We start from the raw sequence: 20,242 nt of genomic DNA on the forward strand, positions 1-20,242 counted from the left end.
TTACCCTTAGAGGGTTCTAATATATTTATTAGTAGCTTTCTCCTATATGGCTTCCAAGAGCCTTATAATAGCTTCCTAATATCTATCTTAAAAGAGATTAATATAGGGCTCTTAACCTTCTAAACTTAGGCTTAAGAAGGCTCCTGCTATAAAGGTAGTATTAGTACTAGTAGCTAGTATAGGCTTCCTAACGAGGCTTAGGTCCTAAGTTAGTAATTAGCTTAGATTACCTAAAGGGGTAGGCCTGCTTAGCTTATAAGCAGTTTATATACTGCTACTATACTAATTATAGGCTAGTGGTCTTCTGGGAGGGTTCCGGTTGGTTCCTTAGTTAGACGCGTTAGTGTATTTCTCTAGTATTTCTGGCTTAGGGGAAGATCTTAGAGTTGCCTTTGACGCTTAATCTTCTAATTAGCCTAGGTGGGGCTAAAGGGGTTCCAGTTACTTTCTGGTAGTGTTATAACTGTTATAAAGGGTATTTACGTTTTCCTTAGTGGTAACTATAGGTGTATAAGAGTCTTCGAGCTTCTGGAGCATCTAGGTATTAAGGCTTATTTAGCCGTCTTACCTAGAGGGTTATATTGTCGCAATTTCTTGCTATTAAAGGGACCTTCCTGCCTTTACGCGACGGCTTTCCATAAGGTATCTATGGAGTTTCCGTTTAGGTTATCGCGAGATTTTAAGGGAGAATGGTGGTTGTTAACAAAAGATGTAAATAAATAATTTAGTCCTTAAAGCCGACTACCTTTCTAAAAAAGAGTAGGAAGGATTTAAATGTAAGGGGATCTTATAGACAGGGGGCTATAAGGATACGACTGGAATAGGATAAATTAGTAAAAGAGACGAATCCTTAAGGAGGTAAGGCCTTTAGGATTGTGGAGACTATATACTACGGGTATATGCCTTTAGCACGTGACCGGCGACTATCTAAGGGGCGTCCGGGGTTTGTTCTAAGGGCAACCCAAGGTGTTCGCAATAATATCCCTTACAGTATCTCTACTAGTGCGGCCGAAGATATAGGCCATCTTAGCTTAAGCAGTAGGGAAGTGGTCCTTATTAACTTTAAGCTTGTCTTGCAATTAAAGCTTCTAATTATTAAATATAAGGTTAGTCCTATCTATAAGCAACGGGGGGTCCGTGACCTTCGCGGACCGTAACGGTGTTAATGCTGTACGTTAGGCTAGGGCCTTAAGGACTATAGCAAGTCTCTAGGTGTTTAATGACTTATTGCTAGGTATAGGGGGTTCTCTAGCTTTAAGCAGCTCTTAAAGTCGTTTAATTTTAGCATTGGCTGCTGCAAGCTCTACCTAGGAGTTTAAGTTAGTTGCTGTTTTACTATTAGAGGTAGTTAAGGGTCCTACAGCGGCTTTACCGGCTGCTGTGTTTCTTGGCATAGTAGTAGGGGTATTAGGTAATTTCCGATATTTGTTTATTTTTAGGGGTTCTAGTCTATACGTGTCCTATTCTTAGGGTTCGTGTTATATATATCCTTTTGGTTCTGTCCTGTCCTTATAGTCCTAGTAATGTCCTTAGGGTTCTATCCTATCCTTAGGGTTTGTAGATATATTTAAGTTCCTTCTTAGGAAGAAAGAGTAGTATAAGCTTTAGATAATGTTAGTAACTTAGTTAATCAAGGCACGAGTATAGCAAGAAGGATGCATGTAAGCCTATATAATTGGATTGTTTATAAACGAGGATCTAAAGCTAGAGAAAGGAAAGGAGAAGAAAAGTAGCGCCGGTTAAAGTAGGGTTCTTTTTATACGGTCCTCTAGTTATATAACCGCGAAGTTCTACTAAGTTTTGTAACTAAGTTCTACTAGTGCCGTAACACACGGAAGCTTTAAAGTTAATTAAGCTGGAGCTTATATTGTATCTAATTACGCTCTCTATAATAGTATAATTCTTAACCCTACGATAACCTTATATATTATTAATAACTAAATAAGGTTTATAGGTAATATCTAACTAGCTAGTAATTAGTTGTATATAAAATCTAGTATAGAAACTATTAAAGGCTTCGGAATAGCTAAAGTTACAGTTATTACCCTATTAGGAAAGAAGAAGATTTATTTAAATAAGGCTACGTATATATTAGGATTTTATATAAATCTAGTCTATAATTAAAGACTTAATAAAAAAGGTGTCTTTTGGCATAATAAGGGTAACTACCTCTACCGTCGTGGTGGCGAGAAGTTTGTATATTACGGATATTACTATAGTTAGATAACCCTTAAATATAACGAATTAAAGTTAAGGACGGAGGACGCGTCCTTTGCAGCTAAATTAACGGAACCTCTACTAAATTAAAAGGTAGACGGATAACTTTGGTATAGTTAACTCGGATACGTAGAAAGTACTACTATTAAATAATTGCCTAAGGAAGTAACTAGGGCGATTTTATAAGGCCCTATAATAATTAAATATAAGACCTATATAGTTAGCAAAGCTTATAAGATTATATTAAGAAGGACACCTATAGATAAGGTAACGAGGCCCTTCTACTATATACACGTGGATTTAATTTAGGAAATTAAAGCCTATAATAGATATAAATACGCAATATATTTCCTTAATAATTTAATACAAATAAATAAGGTTAAAATGTTCGCGCAGAAGTTATTAACTACTTAAGTAATTATTAAGTATTGTAATACAGTTAAGCGCCGCTATAGCTTTAAGGTTATTATAATCTATATTAATAATAAAACATCCCTTAGAGGTAAATTTAATAACTAGGTCGCCGACTAAGGTATTATAGTAAAGTACTTAGCTCTAAGTATACTAGAATAGAACGGTCCTGCGGAACGTTTTAGGGGGGTTGTTAGTGTTACAGGGTAACTCACCGATGCTACTCAAGTAGACATAGTGAATGTTGGTTATAAAGCTTGTTGTTCAGAATTAGGGGGTGGGTAAGGAACTTAAGGTTCCTCACCACGCTAGTGCCGCGGCGACACGTGACGACCGCTTGCCCTATTCCCGACACTAGTAACTCTTCTTTTGTAGTTGCCATCTATATACACTTATAGATTGCTACCATATAAAGATATAAAGCTAAGGAGAAGAAGAAGAAGAAGAAGAGCGTTAGGGGTTAACGCGAAGACGAGGGAGCCGCCAAGGCGCTAGGAGTAAGCGGGCTAATGGCGATTTTCTATACCGGGTATAGAAAATCCTAATTGGCTAGCTTAACGAATAGCGTCGGTAAAACTACACCGCCACCCGAATTAATTAGGCGCGGCGCTCTTAGCAAGAATCTAACTAATTAAATAACTTTAACCGGCAGTCGAAGTTCTATAAGATCTTAACTTCTTTAAACTTCCTTTTTAACCTAACCTTTAACTTATATATGTAGAGTATTTGTATTAATAAACGTCTCTAGTGCCTTATTTAGGTTTGCCTTTATTATTATATTTACTAAGTTATCTTGGCTATTAATCTATTAAATTTTAAAGAGTTTTTAACGCTTATAGGACTGTTAAAGTGCCATAATATTAATTATAAGGCGCTTCTTCTTTATGGTACTAAGCTTAACTAAATATTTATAGAGGGAATATAAGTTGGTGTATACGATTATAGGGATAATAGGAAGTTTAAGTCGATTTATAATTATCTTAAGGGTAGTTCTAATTATAATTGCCATATTAACTCCGCTAACTATTCTATATATTTCTAATACTAGGACGCTTTAAGTAACGCGCTTACTCTTAGTTAAGCTCTAATAGATAAGATTACTATAGATTATAAAGTTATTCTCTCTAGTAGATTTATTTGTAATAATAATTTTATATCCTAGCTAGGAGCTAAAATCTTTATTATTTACGAACGATCTATTAATAAACACGAAGAGCTTAGTAGTGGGAAGATTAATAGGTATATAGAGTAGTCCCTAATTAAGATGGCTTATTTACCAGAAAAGACGCTTATTTAGGTTAAGAATATTATCCTTAGTTAGTTCCTAGTGTTAGGCGGCAATAGAGAGATTAAAGGAAGCCTTAGGTTGATAGATAGAAGTAATATAAGCTTTACAAGCGCGTTACTCTACATATCCTTACTTTAGAGAATTAACGTTAATAACGTTAATCTTCTTGCCTTAACCCTTCTAGCGTAAAGTAATAGAATCCTTGTTTAGGGAGAGGATACATCTATTAAAGAGTAATAGTGTTATTAAATTAAGTCTTTCCTTTAGCTTTGCTATAAGGTTTACCTTTACTAGCTTATCCTCTTTAAGGGCTAAAAATTGGTCGTCTCCTAAAATAATTATATTATTAGTTTATATGCCAATAATTCCGAATAGAGTTCCCGTAGTTATAATAAGGAAGTAGGGATTAAATATAGAAGTAGTTATTAAAAGCTTCTCTTTATAGTGCTTGCTATAAGTAGCCCACTAATAGGTTTCTACCTCTGTGATTCCGTATAATAGCTTAAGGACAACTATAATTGTATCTTTAGGATATTAGTGGCAAATTTGCTCTAGAAAATATGCCAATATTAAGCGCTAAAGGTATATCTCTAATTAGGTGTAGGCCTAAGTAATATCTTATAAATAAACCGCCATTCTATTCTTTATTAAGGAGAGAGCTAGCGTAATAATAACTCGCTAACTAGCTTGTTAAATTATAAGGGATTACATAAGGGTTACTTTCTTACTATTATCGTTATAACCTTAGATAATAAGCCTTAATTTCTTAAATGGGGCGTTAGTAGCTTTACCCTTAATCTTATTAACTATTCTTAACTTAAAGATGCAAACTCTATTNAACTTAGTAGGGTTATACTTCTTAAATTTAAAGACTCCTCTTATAATAAGACTGTTAATCTCCTACTTATTAGATGCTTAAAAAGGGTCTTTTAAAGTTATAATATAACCTTCCTTTTAGAGCTATTTTACAAGTTTAAAGTTAGCCTTCTCTTTAGCTGTTATAAAGGCTATTAATAACTTAACTTTACTTTTAATGGCGGCAATAAATTGCTCTTTAAGGTTAACGAGATATTAGTAATTTTATAATCCCTTTAGGCGACCTCTACCGCGTTATGGTTACGGCATATCTACTATAATTATATTGGAATTGCAGTCGCCTTCTAGGGTATATTAATCGTGGTTCTCCTCTAGGGCATCTTCTAGGGTATTCTCCAAAGGCTTAGAACTGTTATCTTTATAGTAGGGCTTAATAGTAATTAAACGGAATTAAGTGGGCCCGTAAGGCATCTAAATAGTATAAGCTTAACTATTAGTTATAATAAGTTTATATAGGCCTAACTATTCTCCCTTTTTATGCTATACGCGTACCTTAGACTAGAGTGGCAGATTAAGCGTAGTTAAGGTGTTTAGGCCATTTCTTATTCCTAGTACGTCGTTAACCTAGCGCATGGCGTAGAGATATCATACCTCCTTTATTGCCTTATAAATAGCCTTAGCTTATTATATAACGGAGGAAGATAGTAAAGAGTTATTAGTTATTTAAGGGTAGGCGCTAAAGACTAGTAACGTAGGTATAAGCCTATTTAGGTTAGCGGAATCGTTAATAGCCTTAACAGCTATTTATAAGATAAGCTCTTTACTAGCGCCCTCTAGTTCTAAAGAAATAATCTTATATACGCGGCGTAATAGCGCGTAATATCGCTTTACTTTTTTAATACTATTATATGCCTTAATAGGGACTTCCTTAACCTTAATTGCCGTTACCTTTACCTATTGCCGAAACTCTGCAGATAAGAAGTTCTTTTCTGCGTTGTAGATAATTCGGTTAGGGGGTCCTAGGTAAACATTAATCTAGTATAATTAAAGAGTATTCTATACGTTCCTAGCTAATATATCCTTTAAAAAACGTACGGCTTAGAAAGAGGTTAAGAAGTTAATAACTTAAAGTACTGGCTTGCCGCTAAGATATATAACGTTAATAATAATATAGAAGTTAAAGTTGTAGTTATCTTTAAGGGTAAACTTAAATTGGCTAGGGGATTTCTAGTTTATNTAGTAGTAATAGNAGTACTTTATAAGNTGCTTAATTGCCTTAACCTTAACTTTATAACCTACTTGCTAAAGAACCCTAAGTAATTGGTAAACAGATAGGTGGCTAAAACGACGGTGTAGTTAACGTAGCTCTAACTTAGTTAGGTAGCTTTAAGCAACACTCTTTTCTAGTTAATAAAGGAGCAACTAGGGGTGACCCTATTTGCGCATAACGGGTACCTAATTATCTTCCTAAATAAGCACATTCTTAAGGTTATTAAGCTTAACGCCTAATTTATTTATATCTTTAATGCAAAATAGAAACGGAGTGTTTATAGGAATAACGTGGAAGGTAATATATCCTAAGGGGGTTTAGACCCTTATTGTGCTAAGAGAGACTATAATACCCTTACTAAAACAAATTGTATATTAGCCTGCCGTTAATTAGTTAATCTAAATAGAGCTATTAAGCTACTAAAGAGCTTAAACTTAATATTCTCCTACTATAGATATTTTTGCGGCTCTAGTATCTGGCATAATACTATAGAAGACATTTGCCGAGTATCTGTCGTTAAATAAGAACGTGGAACTCTCCTTTAGCTTATTAAAGATATTTAACTTCGTAATAGAATAGAGCATAGATTAGTTATTAAGAATAGCGACGGTTTATATACCATCCACCTTACTATACTTAGTGAAGTATTAGTTGGGAGAGTAGTCCTTAATTTCTATATCTATAAGGAGTTGTTTAGTCTTATTAACCTCACCCTTAAGATCTTCTACACCTTTATATTAAACTAGGAAGCTTTAGAAGTAGGCCGTAGTAACCTTATAGTTTCTAACGTTTCTTATACTCTAGCGAAACTTATTATATACCTCTTTTCGTCTATTAAGGGGGTGCTTAGTTAACTAGCAATTTGGCTTCTTATAAACGTAATACTTTTTTTAGTAATTACTTTAAAATAAACCTCTATAAGGACCTCCACAATTGCCTTATAGTTGGCGTTAATTATACCCTTTACTATATCCCCTACCACGATATATTTAATTAGTTTAGTTATAGTTGTGTTAATCGTCTAGGTTAATTAAAGTAGGTTAAAGTTAAGTGTTAAATTGCTATACTTCTTAAGAATATAGAGCGGTGCCGATAGAGGATCTTAATTAAGCATATACTCCTTTATAAGTATTTACAGGATTAAAGAGAGCAAGGTTGTATTCTTTAACACCTTAGCATACGCTAATAACTTAATTATATAGGCTAAAGTCCTTTTAATATAATTTAGATAAACCACGCTAAATTATCTAAAGTTAATTAAAGAGCTTTTAAAGATAATTAAGTCAAGAAACACCTAGGTTTATAGCGATAATCCTTAAGAAGGTAGTCTCTCTCTATTCCGATATATACTGTTACTTATTCTCTTCTATTTTAAAGTGGCATCTTAACTTATATATTATACGGTTAAAATTATACCCTTTTCCTACTAAACGATTATAGTAGAAGGTACTGGCGCGGCCTTTAAGTATAACGGAATAGGCGTTATAATATTAGTTAAGTTCTAGTCCTACCTTCTAATAATAGTCGTAAAAGATACGTAGCTTTAAATTAAGGATATTATATAGCTCCCTGCTAAACTTCTTTTCTTAGTCTAAATAGAGCTTCGTAAGATCCGTAAGCAACTTTAAGATGCCTCTAAGTGGTGCTAGGTCAGGTTGAGATTGCATTTAAGATTAAGGAGGTAGGAATTGTATTATAGGCTGTAGTGGGGACGTAGAGCTCGATGGAATAGAGTATGGTACTTAATCTTACTGTGGGAGAGTTTGAAGGTTATTAAGTCGCGAAGTAGGGGGTTCTAGAGTAATAGAACTAGAGTACGTCTTTAGTGGCGTATTGCTTGGATTCCATTATAAGTTAAGCTTCTTTATAGTGCGTAGTTAGTGCTTAATCTCTTATAGAGTCCATTTATGTTCTTCTTTTACTTTAATAATATGCTCCTAAATATATCTCTAATACCTCCCCCGTCTATAGGGATAAATACTTTATACTTCCGAAGGAAGTTACGGAAGTCCTATATAAGATCCTTATATATAGGAACCTATATTTCCTTTATCCATCTAATAAAGTCCTTCTTTATATAATACCATAGTATAGTGTTATTATATTTGCTGTCTTTATAGTATGCCATGCGGTATAATAAGAATCTATTTAGCTCCTTTTACTTAGCGGTTATAAAGTCGGTTATAGGTCTGTCCTATATCTCTGGGTTAATATCTTTCTTATACTTCTTTAGATAGGTTAACGCTATAATAACAGTTATTCGACGTGTAGAGAGTGTTAAGAATATAGGGATAGCGTGCTAGTAGAACTTTAATAGTCTGGCAGAGCTAAAATTATTATAAGGTAAGGGCGCGCTAGTAACTGCCTTAGATGCTGATAAAGTATAAGGGCCAGAGAGCGCGTTATTAACGTAATTTTGATGTAGCAGGGCCGCTAGGAACGTGGCAGAGTGTTAAAAGTGTTGTTTTTGACGCGTTTCGGACGTTAACTTAGGACCTTAGGTTTAGTGACACTTCTGACCTAAAGTACTTAACCAAATCTTCGTAAATGTGGTTGTTCTGCGTAATAGACGCAACTTAGTATCTCTTAGTACTTAGTAATACTTCTGTTACTAGTTTTCCGCAAGTCTAAAGTAGCACAGTATCGCTGGGATCCATTCTATATAAGCGCATATAGCACCCCTACACGAGACTATCTCTTCTGTTAAGAACCTTGCTATTTTGTAGTTGACTATATGTTTAACCACTAATCAGTGTTGGTGTCATAGGGTAACTCACCAATGCTACTCAAGTAGACATAGTAAATGTTGGTTATAAAGCTTGTTGTTCAGAATCAGGGGGTAGGTAAGGAACTTAAGGTTCCTCACCACGCTAGTACCGCGGCGACACGTGACGACCGCTTGCCCTATTCCCGACAGGGGTAATTATAATAAAGTCTTAATATATATAAATTAAAGTATAACTACCTAAAGAACTCTAGCCTAAGGTCTTTAAAGCAGTAATATATGTAATAAATAGAACACTAAGCCGACGGCTTAACTAGAAGACCCCCTTTAAAAAGCTTTAGTTAGTAATAAGTCTCTTACTAACTAAGCTAAATATAGCTCACTTACGTGCCTACGGCTATAGAGTATACCTACTTAAATATATATTCCTTATACCTAAAAGCTTGCTCCTAGAGCCTATATTAGGTATTTAGTAGGGTATAATTTAATAAATATCTTTTAAATATATATACTAAGTAAAGGGAAGGTAATTCGTATAAGAGACGTTATATTTAATAAATAACTTGTCTATAATAATAGCTAGCTAAATCTAGTAAATTTACTTTAGGAGAAAGCTAATTAAATACTGAAAGTAATTAACGTAATTAACCCTAATAGGACGCTCTAGGAAGACCTAGTAGATAATATAAGTAAGGACAATAAGATTCTAGATAAAATTTAAGTTAAAAATAACGAAAATTGACGTGTAGATTCTCGTGGAAATTAGGACCGTAAGGAGCTAGATACTTAAGGTAATAACGCAATTATAGTAGACACCTTTAAGACCGATTCTCTACCTAGCCTTTTTACACTAGAATTAATACTAGAGCCTTAATTAATTTCCACTAATATAGAATCCTTAATCACCTTTAGGTCCTCCGCTCTATTAACCTATTAACGCCCTAGTTTTAAATATATTAAAATTAACCTAGAGGAGTTAAGGAAAAAGGACTTAGCTAAGGTCTCTAAGGATAATATTATATAAGGAAGAAGATTAAAGAAGCTAATAAAGCGAAATAAAGCCTATTTAACTTACCTTAAAGAGGTAGACACCTTCTAACTATTTTAAGCAGCCTTTTATGCAGGGCTTAAATATTAAAGGAAAATATATTATAATAAGCTTCTACTTCTACCTAAGAATTAAAAGGAGCTGCTAACTCACTAGTATAAAGCAGAGTTCCTAGTAGCTGCTATAAAGGAGTATACAGACCTAGACAATCGTAGAACGTTTAAAGCCGTAGATAAGATACTATTAATTAAAACTATACCTATTACCTATGTATTTACCTATAAAATAGATATGGACGAATACCTAATAAAATTTAAAGCCTAACTTTATGTTAGAGGTAACCTATAAAAGTTAATCTATAAGGACACCTATGTAGCAACTCTAGCAGCTAGAGTCTTTAGAGCTTTTATAGCAATTATCGCAGTATTTAATTTAGATATTTGGCAAGGTAACGCTGTTAACGCGTTTGCGAACAGCCTAATCGACAAGATAGTCTACATTAAGTGTCTAAATGGATTTACTATTAAGGGTAAATATCTACTACTACACAGAGCTCTCTATAGGCTTTAATAATCGCTACGTCTTTAGTATAACAACTTTAGCAATTAACTCATTAAATTAGGGTTAAAGCCCGTTAGTAGAGAGCCGTATCTTTACTATAATAACTTACTAATTATATTCTTCTATATAGACAATATCTACGTCGCCTCTACTAGAGAAAATTAATTAGAGCTTTAGAGCTTTAAGGAAGCACTTATAAAGAAGTATAAGATAAAGGACCTAAGTAAACTATTCTAGTTTTTAGGAATTTAAGTCTTAAGAGACAGAAGCTAAAGAAAGCTATAGCTCTATTAAGACTTCTATATTAAGAAGATTGCTAATATATTTTACCTAACTAATATGCGCTTAGTTAGTATACCTATAAGCACTAATAAGCTCCTACCTAACCTAGAGAAAGCGTTAAAGTAGGAGATCTACGTCTACTAAAGGATAGTCGGATTACTACTTTATATAACCTATATTATAAGACCTAATATAGCTAAAGCTTTAAGTAAGCTATTAGAGTTTCTATAAAACCCCTTACCTCTACACAACGCCGCGGCCTATTAAGCAATTACCTACCTTTATTAGACGAGGACACTTACGGTTAAATACTCGGGTTAGAATATAGGGAGTTAAGCCTTTATAGGGGCAAGTAACGCGGCGTTTAGAGATAATTTAATAAGCAGACGTAGTACGGAAGGATATTTGTTCACCCTATTCGGAGGAGTAATTAATTAGCGCTCTATAAAGCAGACGCTAGTAATAAAGTTAAGCATAAAGGTAGAGCTTACGGCTCTATCCCATGCAGGAACTAAGTTAATTTAGTAGAGTCGCTTCTTTAAGGAAATTAAATTATCCTTGGATAAGGAATAAACGATTAGCTATAATAATCTATAGATAATTAGACTGCTTATAAAGAACGGATAAGAGCTCTTTATAAAGCTTTAACACGTTAATATATACCACCACTAGCTACGCTAAGAAGTACGCGATAGTTAAATTAGAATTAATTAGATACCTACCGCTGCTATAGTTGCAGACGGCTTAACAAAGGCCCTACCGCGTTAGAAACACGAGGGGTTCGTTTAATATTAAATCTCGTTAACATTAAGGATATAATTTAATTTAATTTAGATAATATTTAGACAAGGTAACTCTAGGGAGGATTTCTTTAATTCAACACCAAATTGATATCGTGACTTTTTCTATTTTCTATTTAGCTGCTCAGTCAAGACTGAGCAGCTAGGGGGGTGTATCAAACATTGAGGTCACTGTTAAGTACCACCTTATGACTTACACCCTGTTTCTTGCCATCGTATGTCTTACTATCTATTTTCTATTACCTATTCATTACCTATTACCGACTGAGTGGCAATGTCGACCTGGTGGCGATTGAGTAATAGTTCTAAATCGTCGTTAGTGTCGTTGTCAGTCCTTTGCCCCTACCNCATGTATATAGAGAGCTTCTAGAGCCAGCTTCAATCGACAGAGTTCTTATGAGTGACTTGTCCGTCCGACAGCTGCTTAAGACGGGTAAGGTCGACGTCGAGTCAAAGGACGAGTACAGTCGGACGCCGCTAGTAGGTTTAGCTGCTAAATTGGCCGTAGTATAGCTATTTAAATTTAATACGCGTTAGAGATAGTATATAAGTTACACTAAATACGCGCCTATAATCTCTTAGACGCTTTATAGAGGAATTTAGGGGGGTATAGGGGGGCTAGGGGTAGCGCGAGGTTCTATTGGCTTAGGAGTTCGCAGGAATTAGTCTGAGCCGCTAATTAGCTCAAGAGTTTGCACGAGTTTGCAGAGTGGGGCTGTGGCTTCGGAGTGGTGCCATGCAACGCCACAAATTCCTCGGAGAAGCGGCTGAGGCCGCTCGGGTGGCTGTTACATTAAGCATGCCCGCACGTGCCCACTGGGGTCTGATTTATGAAATAACCAATACCTCGGCCAGGAGGATTCTCTTCCCAAATAAATTGTCACGATGAGCCTCATAATCGGTTTACTTTCAGGTACTGAACCATTGACATTCGGTCGAGCATCAAAGGAATGTCTAGGGACTTTGATATATAACGGACTGCATCTGCGGGATCGAAAAAAGGTAATCCCACACCTTAACAACCACAATCATATAGCTACAACGACTATCAGTTCCTCTTCACTTCATCTATCACCATTAGGATAGAGAAATCTTAACTCTCGAACGCAGCTGAATTAGTCATTGGAGGCGAAGTTCTCCAACCGAACCGCAACTTGCAACAATGGCAGGCCTCCTTGCCGTCACCTTTCTCGCGGCAATCTCCCTCGCCAAACATGCAAAAGCAAACCCAGTCTCCTACAATGATGGATATCGCCATCCTCCCAATGGAGTCTGCACTGACTACTCTATAAAAGTTACCGCGACATCTACCGGTTACATCTGGGGATCCCCAAATTCGAGGACAATTACGACGTGGTTGAGTTCCTAACGGAAATTGCGCGCAAAGATTCTGCGGAAGTGTTCCACCCACTTAGCGGCGTGAAGAATGTCACGGACACTTATGAGGTTGCGGCTACATTTTGCACTCCAAGGAAGACAAAGGGCGGAAAGGAGAAGACTGTGTTGCTGGCTACCCATGGACTTGGGTATGACAGGCGGTAAGCATCACTTTGTGCGCACGAATCAGGAACGCTGCTAATTCACACAAGTTATTGGGCCTCATCCTACAAGCCAGAAGACTACAGCTTTGCTGACTACGCTCTCGACAAAGGCTATCCCGTCTTCTTCTATGACAGACTCGGCACTGGTCAATCTGAGAAGTGGGATACCGCAACCCATCTACCCACTTTTCTTGCATTAACATGTAAATTGATAGGCTCTCCGGCTATGTCAATCAAAGTGCAAACCAGGTCGCCGTAATGGGCGAACTCGCCAAGGCTATTCGAGCTGGAAAATACACCGGCAACCTGGGCAAACCCAAATCAACCGTGCTGGTTGGCCATTCGTTCGGTTCCTACACCTCCCAGGCACTCATTGCCTCTCAACCAGACATCGTTGAAGGTACGCTTCAACCACCATCTTCTCCCTTCCCTAGAATATCGGGAAATGTACTAACCAACAGCCGCAGGAGTCGTCCTGACCGGCATCGCCTACCCCAACGCCACGGACCTCGCGCCCCTGTCCTTCAAATGGTTCCTCGAAGCCTCAGCCTCACGCATCGCCAACCAGCAATCCGCCCAATGGCACGACCGCGACACCGGCTACCTCAACTTCGGCGACATATACGCGCACGTCAACACATTCTTTAAGCAGCCCGACTACGGGGTTCCGGCCTCCGAGTACGCGCAGAGCATCGCGCAACCCTTCGCCGCGATGGAGTTCCTGTTGCTGCAGACGCTCGACCGGAACTCGAGCACCCTCAAGGGCGCCGCGATGGCCACGGCGGGGCAGTATGATTTTGTTGTTTGCGGGGGCGAGTGCGAGAGCACGTTTAGTGGGGGTGGGGCGCAGGAGATGTTTAAGGGGGCGAGGAAGCTCGATCTTTATGTGCATCCAGGTGCGGGCCATAATGTTAACTTTGGCCTCAATGCTACTGGGTTTTACGGTGAGATTACGAAGTTCTTGGATGCGAATTTCTAGATTCGGTTGGAGAAGAAGTGGATGCGGTGGACGGACGAATAGTTTAGATGCAGTGGATTGTAATGGGGGGCTTTTGTGATGGGTGCATGAGCCTAGAAGATATAGTTAAGAGAACTTTCGATTTTTTACTCTCGTTAAGGTTACGGTGCCGCCTCTTTCTTTATAGACTTCTGGCTAGCCGATTTTCTCTTCTCTTTACAACAGGTTTTCAAGTTGGCTGTCATCATAGTTTTTTCTGTCCCAATGCCGGTGCCCTTACGTTGTACAGCAGTATTTCATTCAAGGAATTGATTTCTTTTGGCTTCAGTCTCATGTTGCGCCAATTCACACGTTTGAAGCAGTTTCTATCCGAGCAAGACCATCTATTCGTTTGAGTCGCTAATAATTAATATTTATCTAGGTAATGTTCGTGACGGTGCTCAGAACGGAAGATAGCGGGACGAGAGCTGTTTCTCGCAGTACGTTAAGAGAGTGGGTGCTGTGCGTTGGTCCGTTCTACATTTCTACCCAAAACCTCACAGGGTACGGCGCAGGAGGCCGGACTGCTACCTATCTGGCAGTTCGTAAGGAAAATGAATAAATTCAGAGTATTAAGACGAAATTAGGAAGCTCAGCTTCAGTAGCGGATAAATCAAAATGCCAGAAAACAGAAAATGTCAACATTCCGCCAAGTTGACCAAACCAGAGCCAGACATACCTACCAATACCAAATTACACCAATTATCGACTCATAGTACCACCTAGAACGCCAAAATTAGTATAATAATGGCCCAAAGCGCTCTAGCGGCGCTGCTTCTTGCTCCGAGGAGCCTCGGAGAACTCATCGTCATCTTCATCCTCACCAGTATCGTCGGGTTTGAAACGAGAAGCATCACTATCTTCATCATAGGCCTTGTTGCTCTTGGTGCGGTTAGTGAATGCGTTTTGGTCACCGTTCAACTCGCGAAGGAGTGCTTCACGAGGCTTTTCTTCGTCGTTATCAGAGCTCTCGTCAGCGTACTTCGGCTTCGTGCTAAGCATGCTGCGGTCTCTGAGCTGACGAGTGGATGGCGTGGTCGTCTCAGCATCTAAGGATAGGGTCTCGACGGAAGCGAGGACATGAGTGCGAGCCTTGCGCTTCTGCCTCTTAGGACCACAGGATGGAGTGGCCTTGGTAACAGGAGTGGAGAGGCCATCACCATTGGCTGCCTTCTTGCGCTTCGTGCCCCTCTTGCGCTTCTCAATAACCAGTGGGGTGGCTCCATCATCGGCACCAGTGAGCGGAGTGCCTGGAGGAGGGTTTTGAGCGCGGTTCCTGAGTGCGCGGCTACGGTTCCCGCGCTGGTTCGTCGCGACCTTGTGGTCGTACTTCAGCGGGGCATTAACGAGCCACGAAATCTTCTCGCCCGTCATCGCATAGTCGCATGTCGACTTCCAATGCATGAGATGGTCGACGACTGCATTCATGCGCTCTTCGAAGTTCAAGCCCTCATCGGCGAACTTGGAGCGCACCGACTCATCGATTTCCTCTTCGGTCTTGCCCACGATGTCTTCCGGCAGCATCTTCTTGAAGCTGTAGACGCGCAGAGTCGAGCCGAGCGTGTGGAGGCGATAAGCCTCGTGCACGATCTCGAATGCGACGGCCTCGGTGTCACGGGTTGGGTACATGTCACGCAGCCAGTGTTTGTAGGCAGAAGAGCCGTGATCCTTCGCGCCTTTGATGTTGTTCATGGCGAGCATGACGCGGCGCGCCAGCGCTGTAATGTCGCTATTCTCCGTCGGGACAGTAGCGTCGGGGTAGGCTGGTCGCCAGCGTGCTTGGTTGTAGTGAATTTTGGCGTCACTGAAGCCGCTAAATTGCATCTCGTAGGTGCTCACATATGCGATTTGACCAGTTGCTTTATCGACGCCTTCGACGGTGGCAGCGATTGCGTTTTGGGATGTTTGTTCAATGAGAGTCGCGACAGGTGGGGATGGGTTGCGTGGATGACCGCGGCGTGGGGGAGCAATTGCTACAGCGTTGGTAGGGTTTCGATTGAGACTGACTTCCTCAATTGCAGTGTCCAGTGAGAGAGGTTTAGGGGCTAAGGTAGCTGGTCCAAGTGACTGACGAGCGCGTGTGAACTGAGCAATGGGCTCTTCAACACGGCCGAGAGTCTCCAGATTTGGACTACCGCTTGGTGGGTGAGAGTAGGATTGGCTGATGTTCGATTGACTGAAAGGAGTACCTTCCGCGTGCGCATCAATATCTAGTCGAGCACTGTTCTGGTGAGCGAAACCGCCGTGAGCAGCTTGAAGCTGCCGAAAGATTGGAGAATTCTTGACGGTAACAGTATTATTCGTACGCTTTTGCTTCCTCACACGATCCTTGTTTGCGTGATGCTTTTGCTGGTTGCGATTCAGCTGAATAGGGTTGTCCAAGTGACCAAGTGCATGGGCGACTTGCTGGGGAATGCCACCACACTGCATAGACATGAAACTCGAAGGTGAGTTCGCCTGGATCTGAGCCTGAAAATTTTGCTGAGCAAATGCTGCTGATTCAAATGCTGGCAATCGTTGACCAAACAAGAGCTCTTGGCCAATTGAAGAGTCGGTTTGATATATGTTCATCAGTGGATCGAATGACTGAGCAAAGTCTGTATCCCAACTCGAGAACACCAGCCGCGAGTCCTGTTCGTAGCTCTGAGGGGAGAACTGAGGTAATTGAGCCCCCATTGTTGTAAGATGCCTTGGGGGAAGCGCAGGAGCATCTAGGGAAGTGCCAAAGAAAGCCCCCAGAATTGGGCTTTGCGCACCGAAGCCATTGAGTGGCATCGTGGGTGGAGTGTAGGAGGAATCGGTATGAGCGTAGGGAGGGTTGGTAGTTGTCAGATCTGGAGTTGCTGATGATGGAGGAGACTCTAGTGCACGAGGATCCATCGTGTTGTCCAAGAAAAAATACATACCAGGATCGAAATTTTTGTGGTGTGGATCATTCATAGGATGAATTTGAGTGTCAAACGAACTCTTGCGTGTTACCGCTCAGTAAAGAGTGAGTATTGCTATTGTAGCAGTAAAGAACAGTGTTTCTTCGAATAATATAGAAGCAGGTATCGAAACGTATGAAACGTCGTTGGCTGAGAGTAGAGAAATTGTGAGAGTAAAACTGTGAGAACACGAAGAGGGTGAGGTTGGGAGTCAAGGGGAGATTTCCTGCCTGAACAATAGGATGTTTATTGATATAGAGGTGAAGCGGTAGCGAGTATTCATTATTAGAGGTTATGGTGGCGATCATCATTATGGTGAATATTGAGGGTCGACCAAAATTCACTAGGCAGGACCACCAAGCCAGATCCCAAGATCACGGATCTTACTAGAAGAAAGCTCTTGGTACTGCCCATTCAGCGACACTTGAATTTCGAAAAAATCCATGCTTTCCGAAATTCAACAATAGAACTTGGTAAAAAGTTCAAAAACGGTGCTCAGAAATTGCTCGGGCGCTAACAGCGAGTATATTTTGTATACTTTTATTCTAGGACATTCAAAACATGGACATGGAATCTAGGAACAAAAACCTCCGGAAGGGTAGGGAGTAAGAGGTGGGGACGTAAGAGATCTCCTTAGGTGTTGTAGTATTCCTACCAGTGATCTATTTGGACCAGCACGAACACTCGCGCTAATGGGATCCAAAATAGCGGGCTAGCCTATAGTTATAGGTAGCTATTATTCCTATTTAGGTATGGTGCATTGGATCTAGACTAGAGCATTGGAGTGGATTTGACCTCAGATCCGCGCCACGCCAGTCCAAATAGATCGCTGGTGGTGGGCATGATACAGGACTTAAGATCAGCTCGTGGCCATTGACGGACACAGGGCAAAAATAAGAACTGAAAGAACAAGCTATCTGTACATTAATCTGTGGAGGGGATCCAAGTATATACTAGCCTTGTTTCAAATTTAAATTCTTCTAATTATCTTCTAAATGATCTTTTTGGTTGTGTGAAAACCGCTCCACAAATCCGCCCGGCTCTTATTTTGCACTCGCGCAACAACGCCTAGGAAATAACTACGCACCTCTTTTGTCAAAAACAACCCACTGTTGCGGCGCGCCCGAAATAAAATGATCTCTAATCTCGCCAAAATACTTCCCGGCATCCCAGTCCTTCCCCTCCACGAACCTAACGTCGAACTCCCTCCCCGGCATGAACGTGCATCCAATTTCGCTTAATCGTCACCAACCGTACATAGTAATTGTAGCGAACGGCTGTGACTGCACGGAAGGACCGTTTTGGTTGCCCTGGAGAATTATTCTGGTTGCCCTGGGGAATTATCCTGATTGGCCAGGGGAGTCGAATTAAAGCAATTTAGAACTTGCCTAATGTACGCTTTCTCTTTCTTCCCCTTTTTGCCCATGCTGTCTCTGCAGAGAGGTCAATGAAATTTGGCAATATCGTACGGGTGGAAACCTGTTAATCGGAAGTCTGTGCACCGATTGTAAGAAAAGAATGATGACTCTGTCTATTGAATGGTGGCTCTAGAGCCTCTATATATACATAGGAAAGGTGTAGGAAATGAGAACGAGAAGGGGGTAGGGGGGTGGCAATGGAAACAAGGGGTAGGTGACTAAGTTAATGATTAAGTCAATAATTAAGTCAATGACTGAGTTAATGGGAGGCAGCTGAGTCGGTAATAAGATAACCTAATTTAGGTCAACACACCCCCCCAGCTAATTAACTGGTCGGTAATTAGCTGGATATACCTAAATAGGAAATATCTATGGTATTAAACTAAATAGAAACCATCTAATAGCAAGAATTTGATAAGGAAATCGTGTAAATAAGTTAAATAGTATAGTTAAATCTAACTATAATAGAGTCTTAATATTAATCAGATTTAGTTATTAAATAAAGCTTTCGTGCTTCTGCCTTAGTAGGGCCTTCGTAAGGCCGTTAGCCGTTATGTTAGTAGTAGGGACCCACTTAATTATAATTAAGCCCTTTTAAACTTCTTGGCGAAGCTAATACTGGTAGATATCTATGTAACGAAGCTTTATATTTAACTAAGGTCCGTTCTTAGTAAGCAGTTAAATTATCTATAGGTTATTATAGCCAATTATATATTCCTTATTCGTATAGAGTTATATAGCTTAAAAAAAGCGCTACCACTAAATTAATTCGGTAGCTGCATTTAATAGAGCCTTAAGCTTAGCTTTAGTGCTTAATATTATAACTATCTTCTGCTTAGTGGAGCGCTAGTTAATTACTCCCCTAAATAGTAAAAATATAAAGCCTTTAGTACTCTTCTAACTAATAGGATTATTGCTAAATACAGTATCGCTTATATAGACGACGATCTAACTTCTAATATTCCTGTTCGAGTATTTAATCGCCAGAGTTCTTATTTAATAGAGGTATACAATCGCTTAATTAACTGCGGCTTTATATAGGGGCGACGGATTATAAAGGAATTCTGCGAGCTTGCTTAAGGCTTAAGTGACGTTAGGTCGTATAATATAGGTGGCGTATAGTAGTAAGCTAACCTTCCGTTAATATATATAGACCTGCTGCTTAGAGGCCTATTCTGGATTAGGTAAGAGATCGTCCGTACTTATTAGCGTATATATTAGACAATAATCTTTTAAATAGAAGGTGCTAGCGATCTTATTAATATAGGAATCTTAATAGAGCTAAAGCTTCTATTAAGGTTAATTATGGAGGATTTTAATTCTTAAGAACTAGGTTAGTTCTCCTAGGTTCTTAATCTTATACTTCTTCGTTAGCTCTTCCTTAAAGAGTTAAAGCTTTAGTAGGTCTTCTATGCGGTAGGCTGCTATAATATCGTTAATATAAAAGAATACGATTAGCCAGTCGTTGTAAAATAGGCATAATTCTCTATTAACTGCTGTTAGACCTAGGGTCGTTAGGGTAGTTAAGAACTTATTAAGCTAAAGTAGTAGTGATCGTCTAAGGCCGTATAAGGCTCTTTAAAGGAGTAGATATATGCCCTTCTGTTAAAAGCTATTTGGAAACTTAATATAAACTGTTTTATTAATAAGGCTATTGGTAAAGGCGTTAACTATATTGCATTGCCAAGTCTTTAGATTGCATACAGCGACGATCGCTATTATAGCCCTAAATATTTTTGCTGTAAGAGTTGCTATATATATATCCTTTTCGCTAGGTCGTTATAAGTTACCTTATATATAAAGACGGGCTTTAAATTTAACTAGATATCTATTAGTATTAAACTTATAAGTAAATACCTAGGTAATAGGTAAGACGTTAAGTAATATTGTCCGTATAACGGTCTTAAATATCCCTCGCTGCTTAAGATTACTAAATTCCTT

The 20,242-nt window shown here is 39.1% G+C and overlaps 2 protein-coding genes across 2 annotated transcripts; one reads left to right on the forward strand and one right to left on the reverse strand.

Moving 5' to 3' along the window:
* Window positions 1-12,744: 12,744 nt before the first annotated feature.
* On the forward strand, window positions 12,745-14,140 carry K441DRAFT_719775 (alpha/beta-hydrolase; the record flags this gene model as incomplete). Its single annotated transcript, XM_067654030.1, has 4 exons — window positions 12,745-12,956; window positions 13,008-13,118; window positions 13,175-13,359; window positions 13,427-14,140. Coding segments are annotated over 4 exons (1,020 nt in total), but the record flags the coding sequence as incomplete, so codon positions are not given.
* A 578-nt stretch (window positions 14,141-14,718) lies between these two features.
* Window positions 14,719-16,836, reverse strand: K441DRAFT_673114 (uncharacterized protein; the record flags this gene model as incomplete). The annotated part of the gene is made up of 1 exon (XM_067650620.1): window positions 14,719-16,836. One exon carries the CDS (start codon window positions 16,834-16,836, stop codon window positions 14,719-14,721), a length of 2,118 nt encoding a protein of 705 aa, XP_067510105.1.
* Between the last annotated feature and the right edge of the window lie 3,406 nt (window positions 16,837-20,242).

This window comes from Cenococcum geophilum (assembly GCF_001692895.1).
Source record: "Cenococcum geophilum 1.58 unplaced genomic scaffold K441scaffold_2, whole genome shotgun sequence".
Taxonomy (NCBI): Eukaryota; Fungi; Ascomycota; class Dothideomycetes; order Gloniales; family Gloniaceae; genus Cenococcum; species Cenococcum geophilum.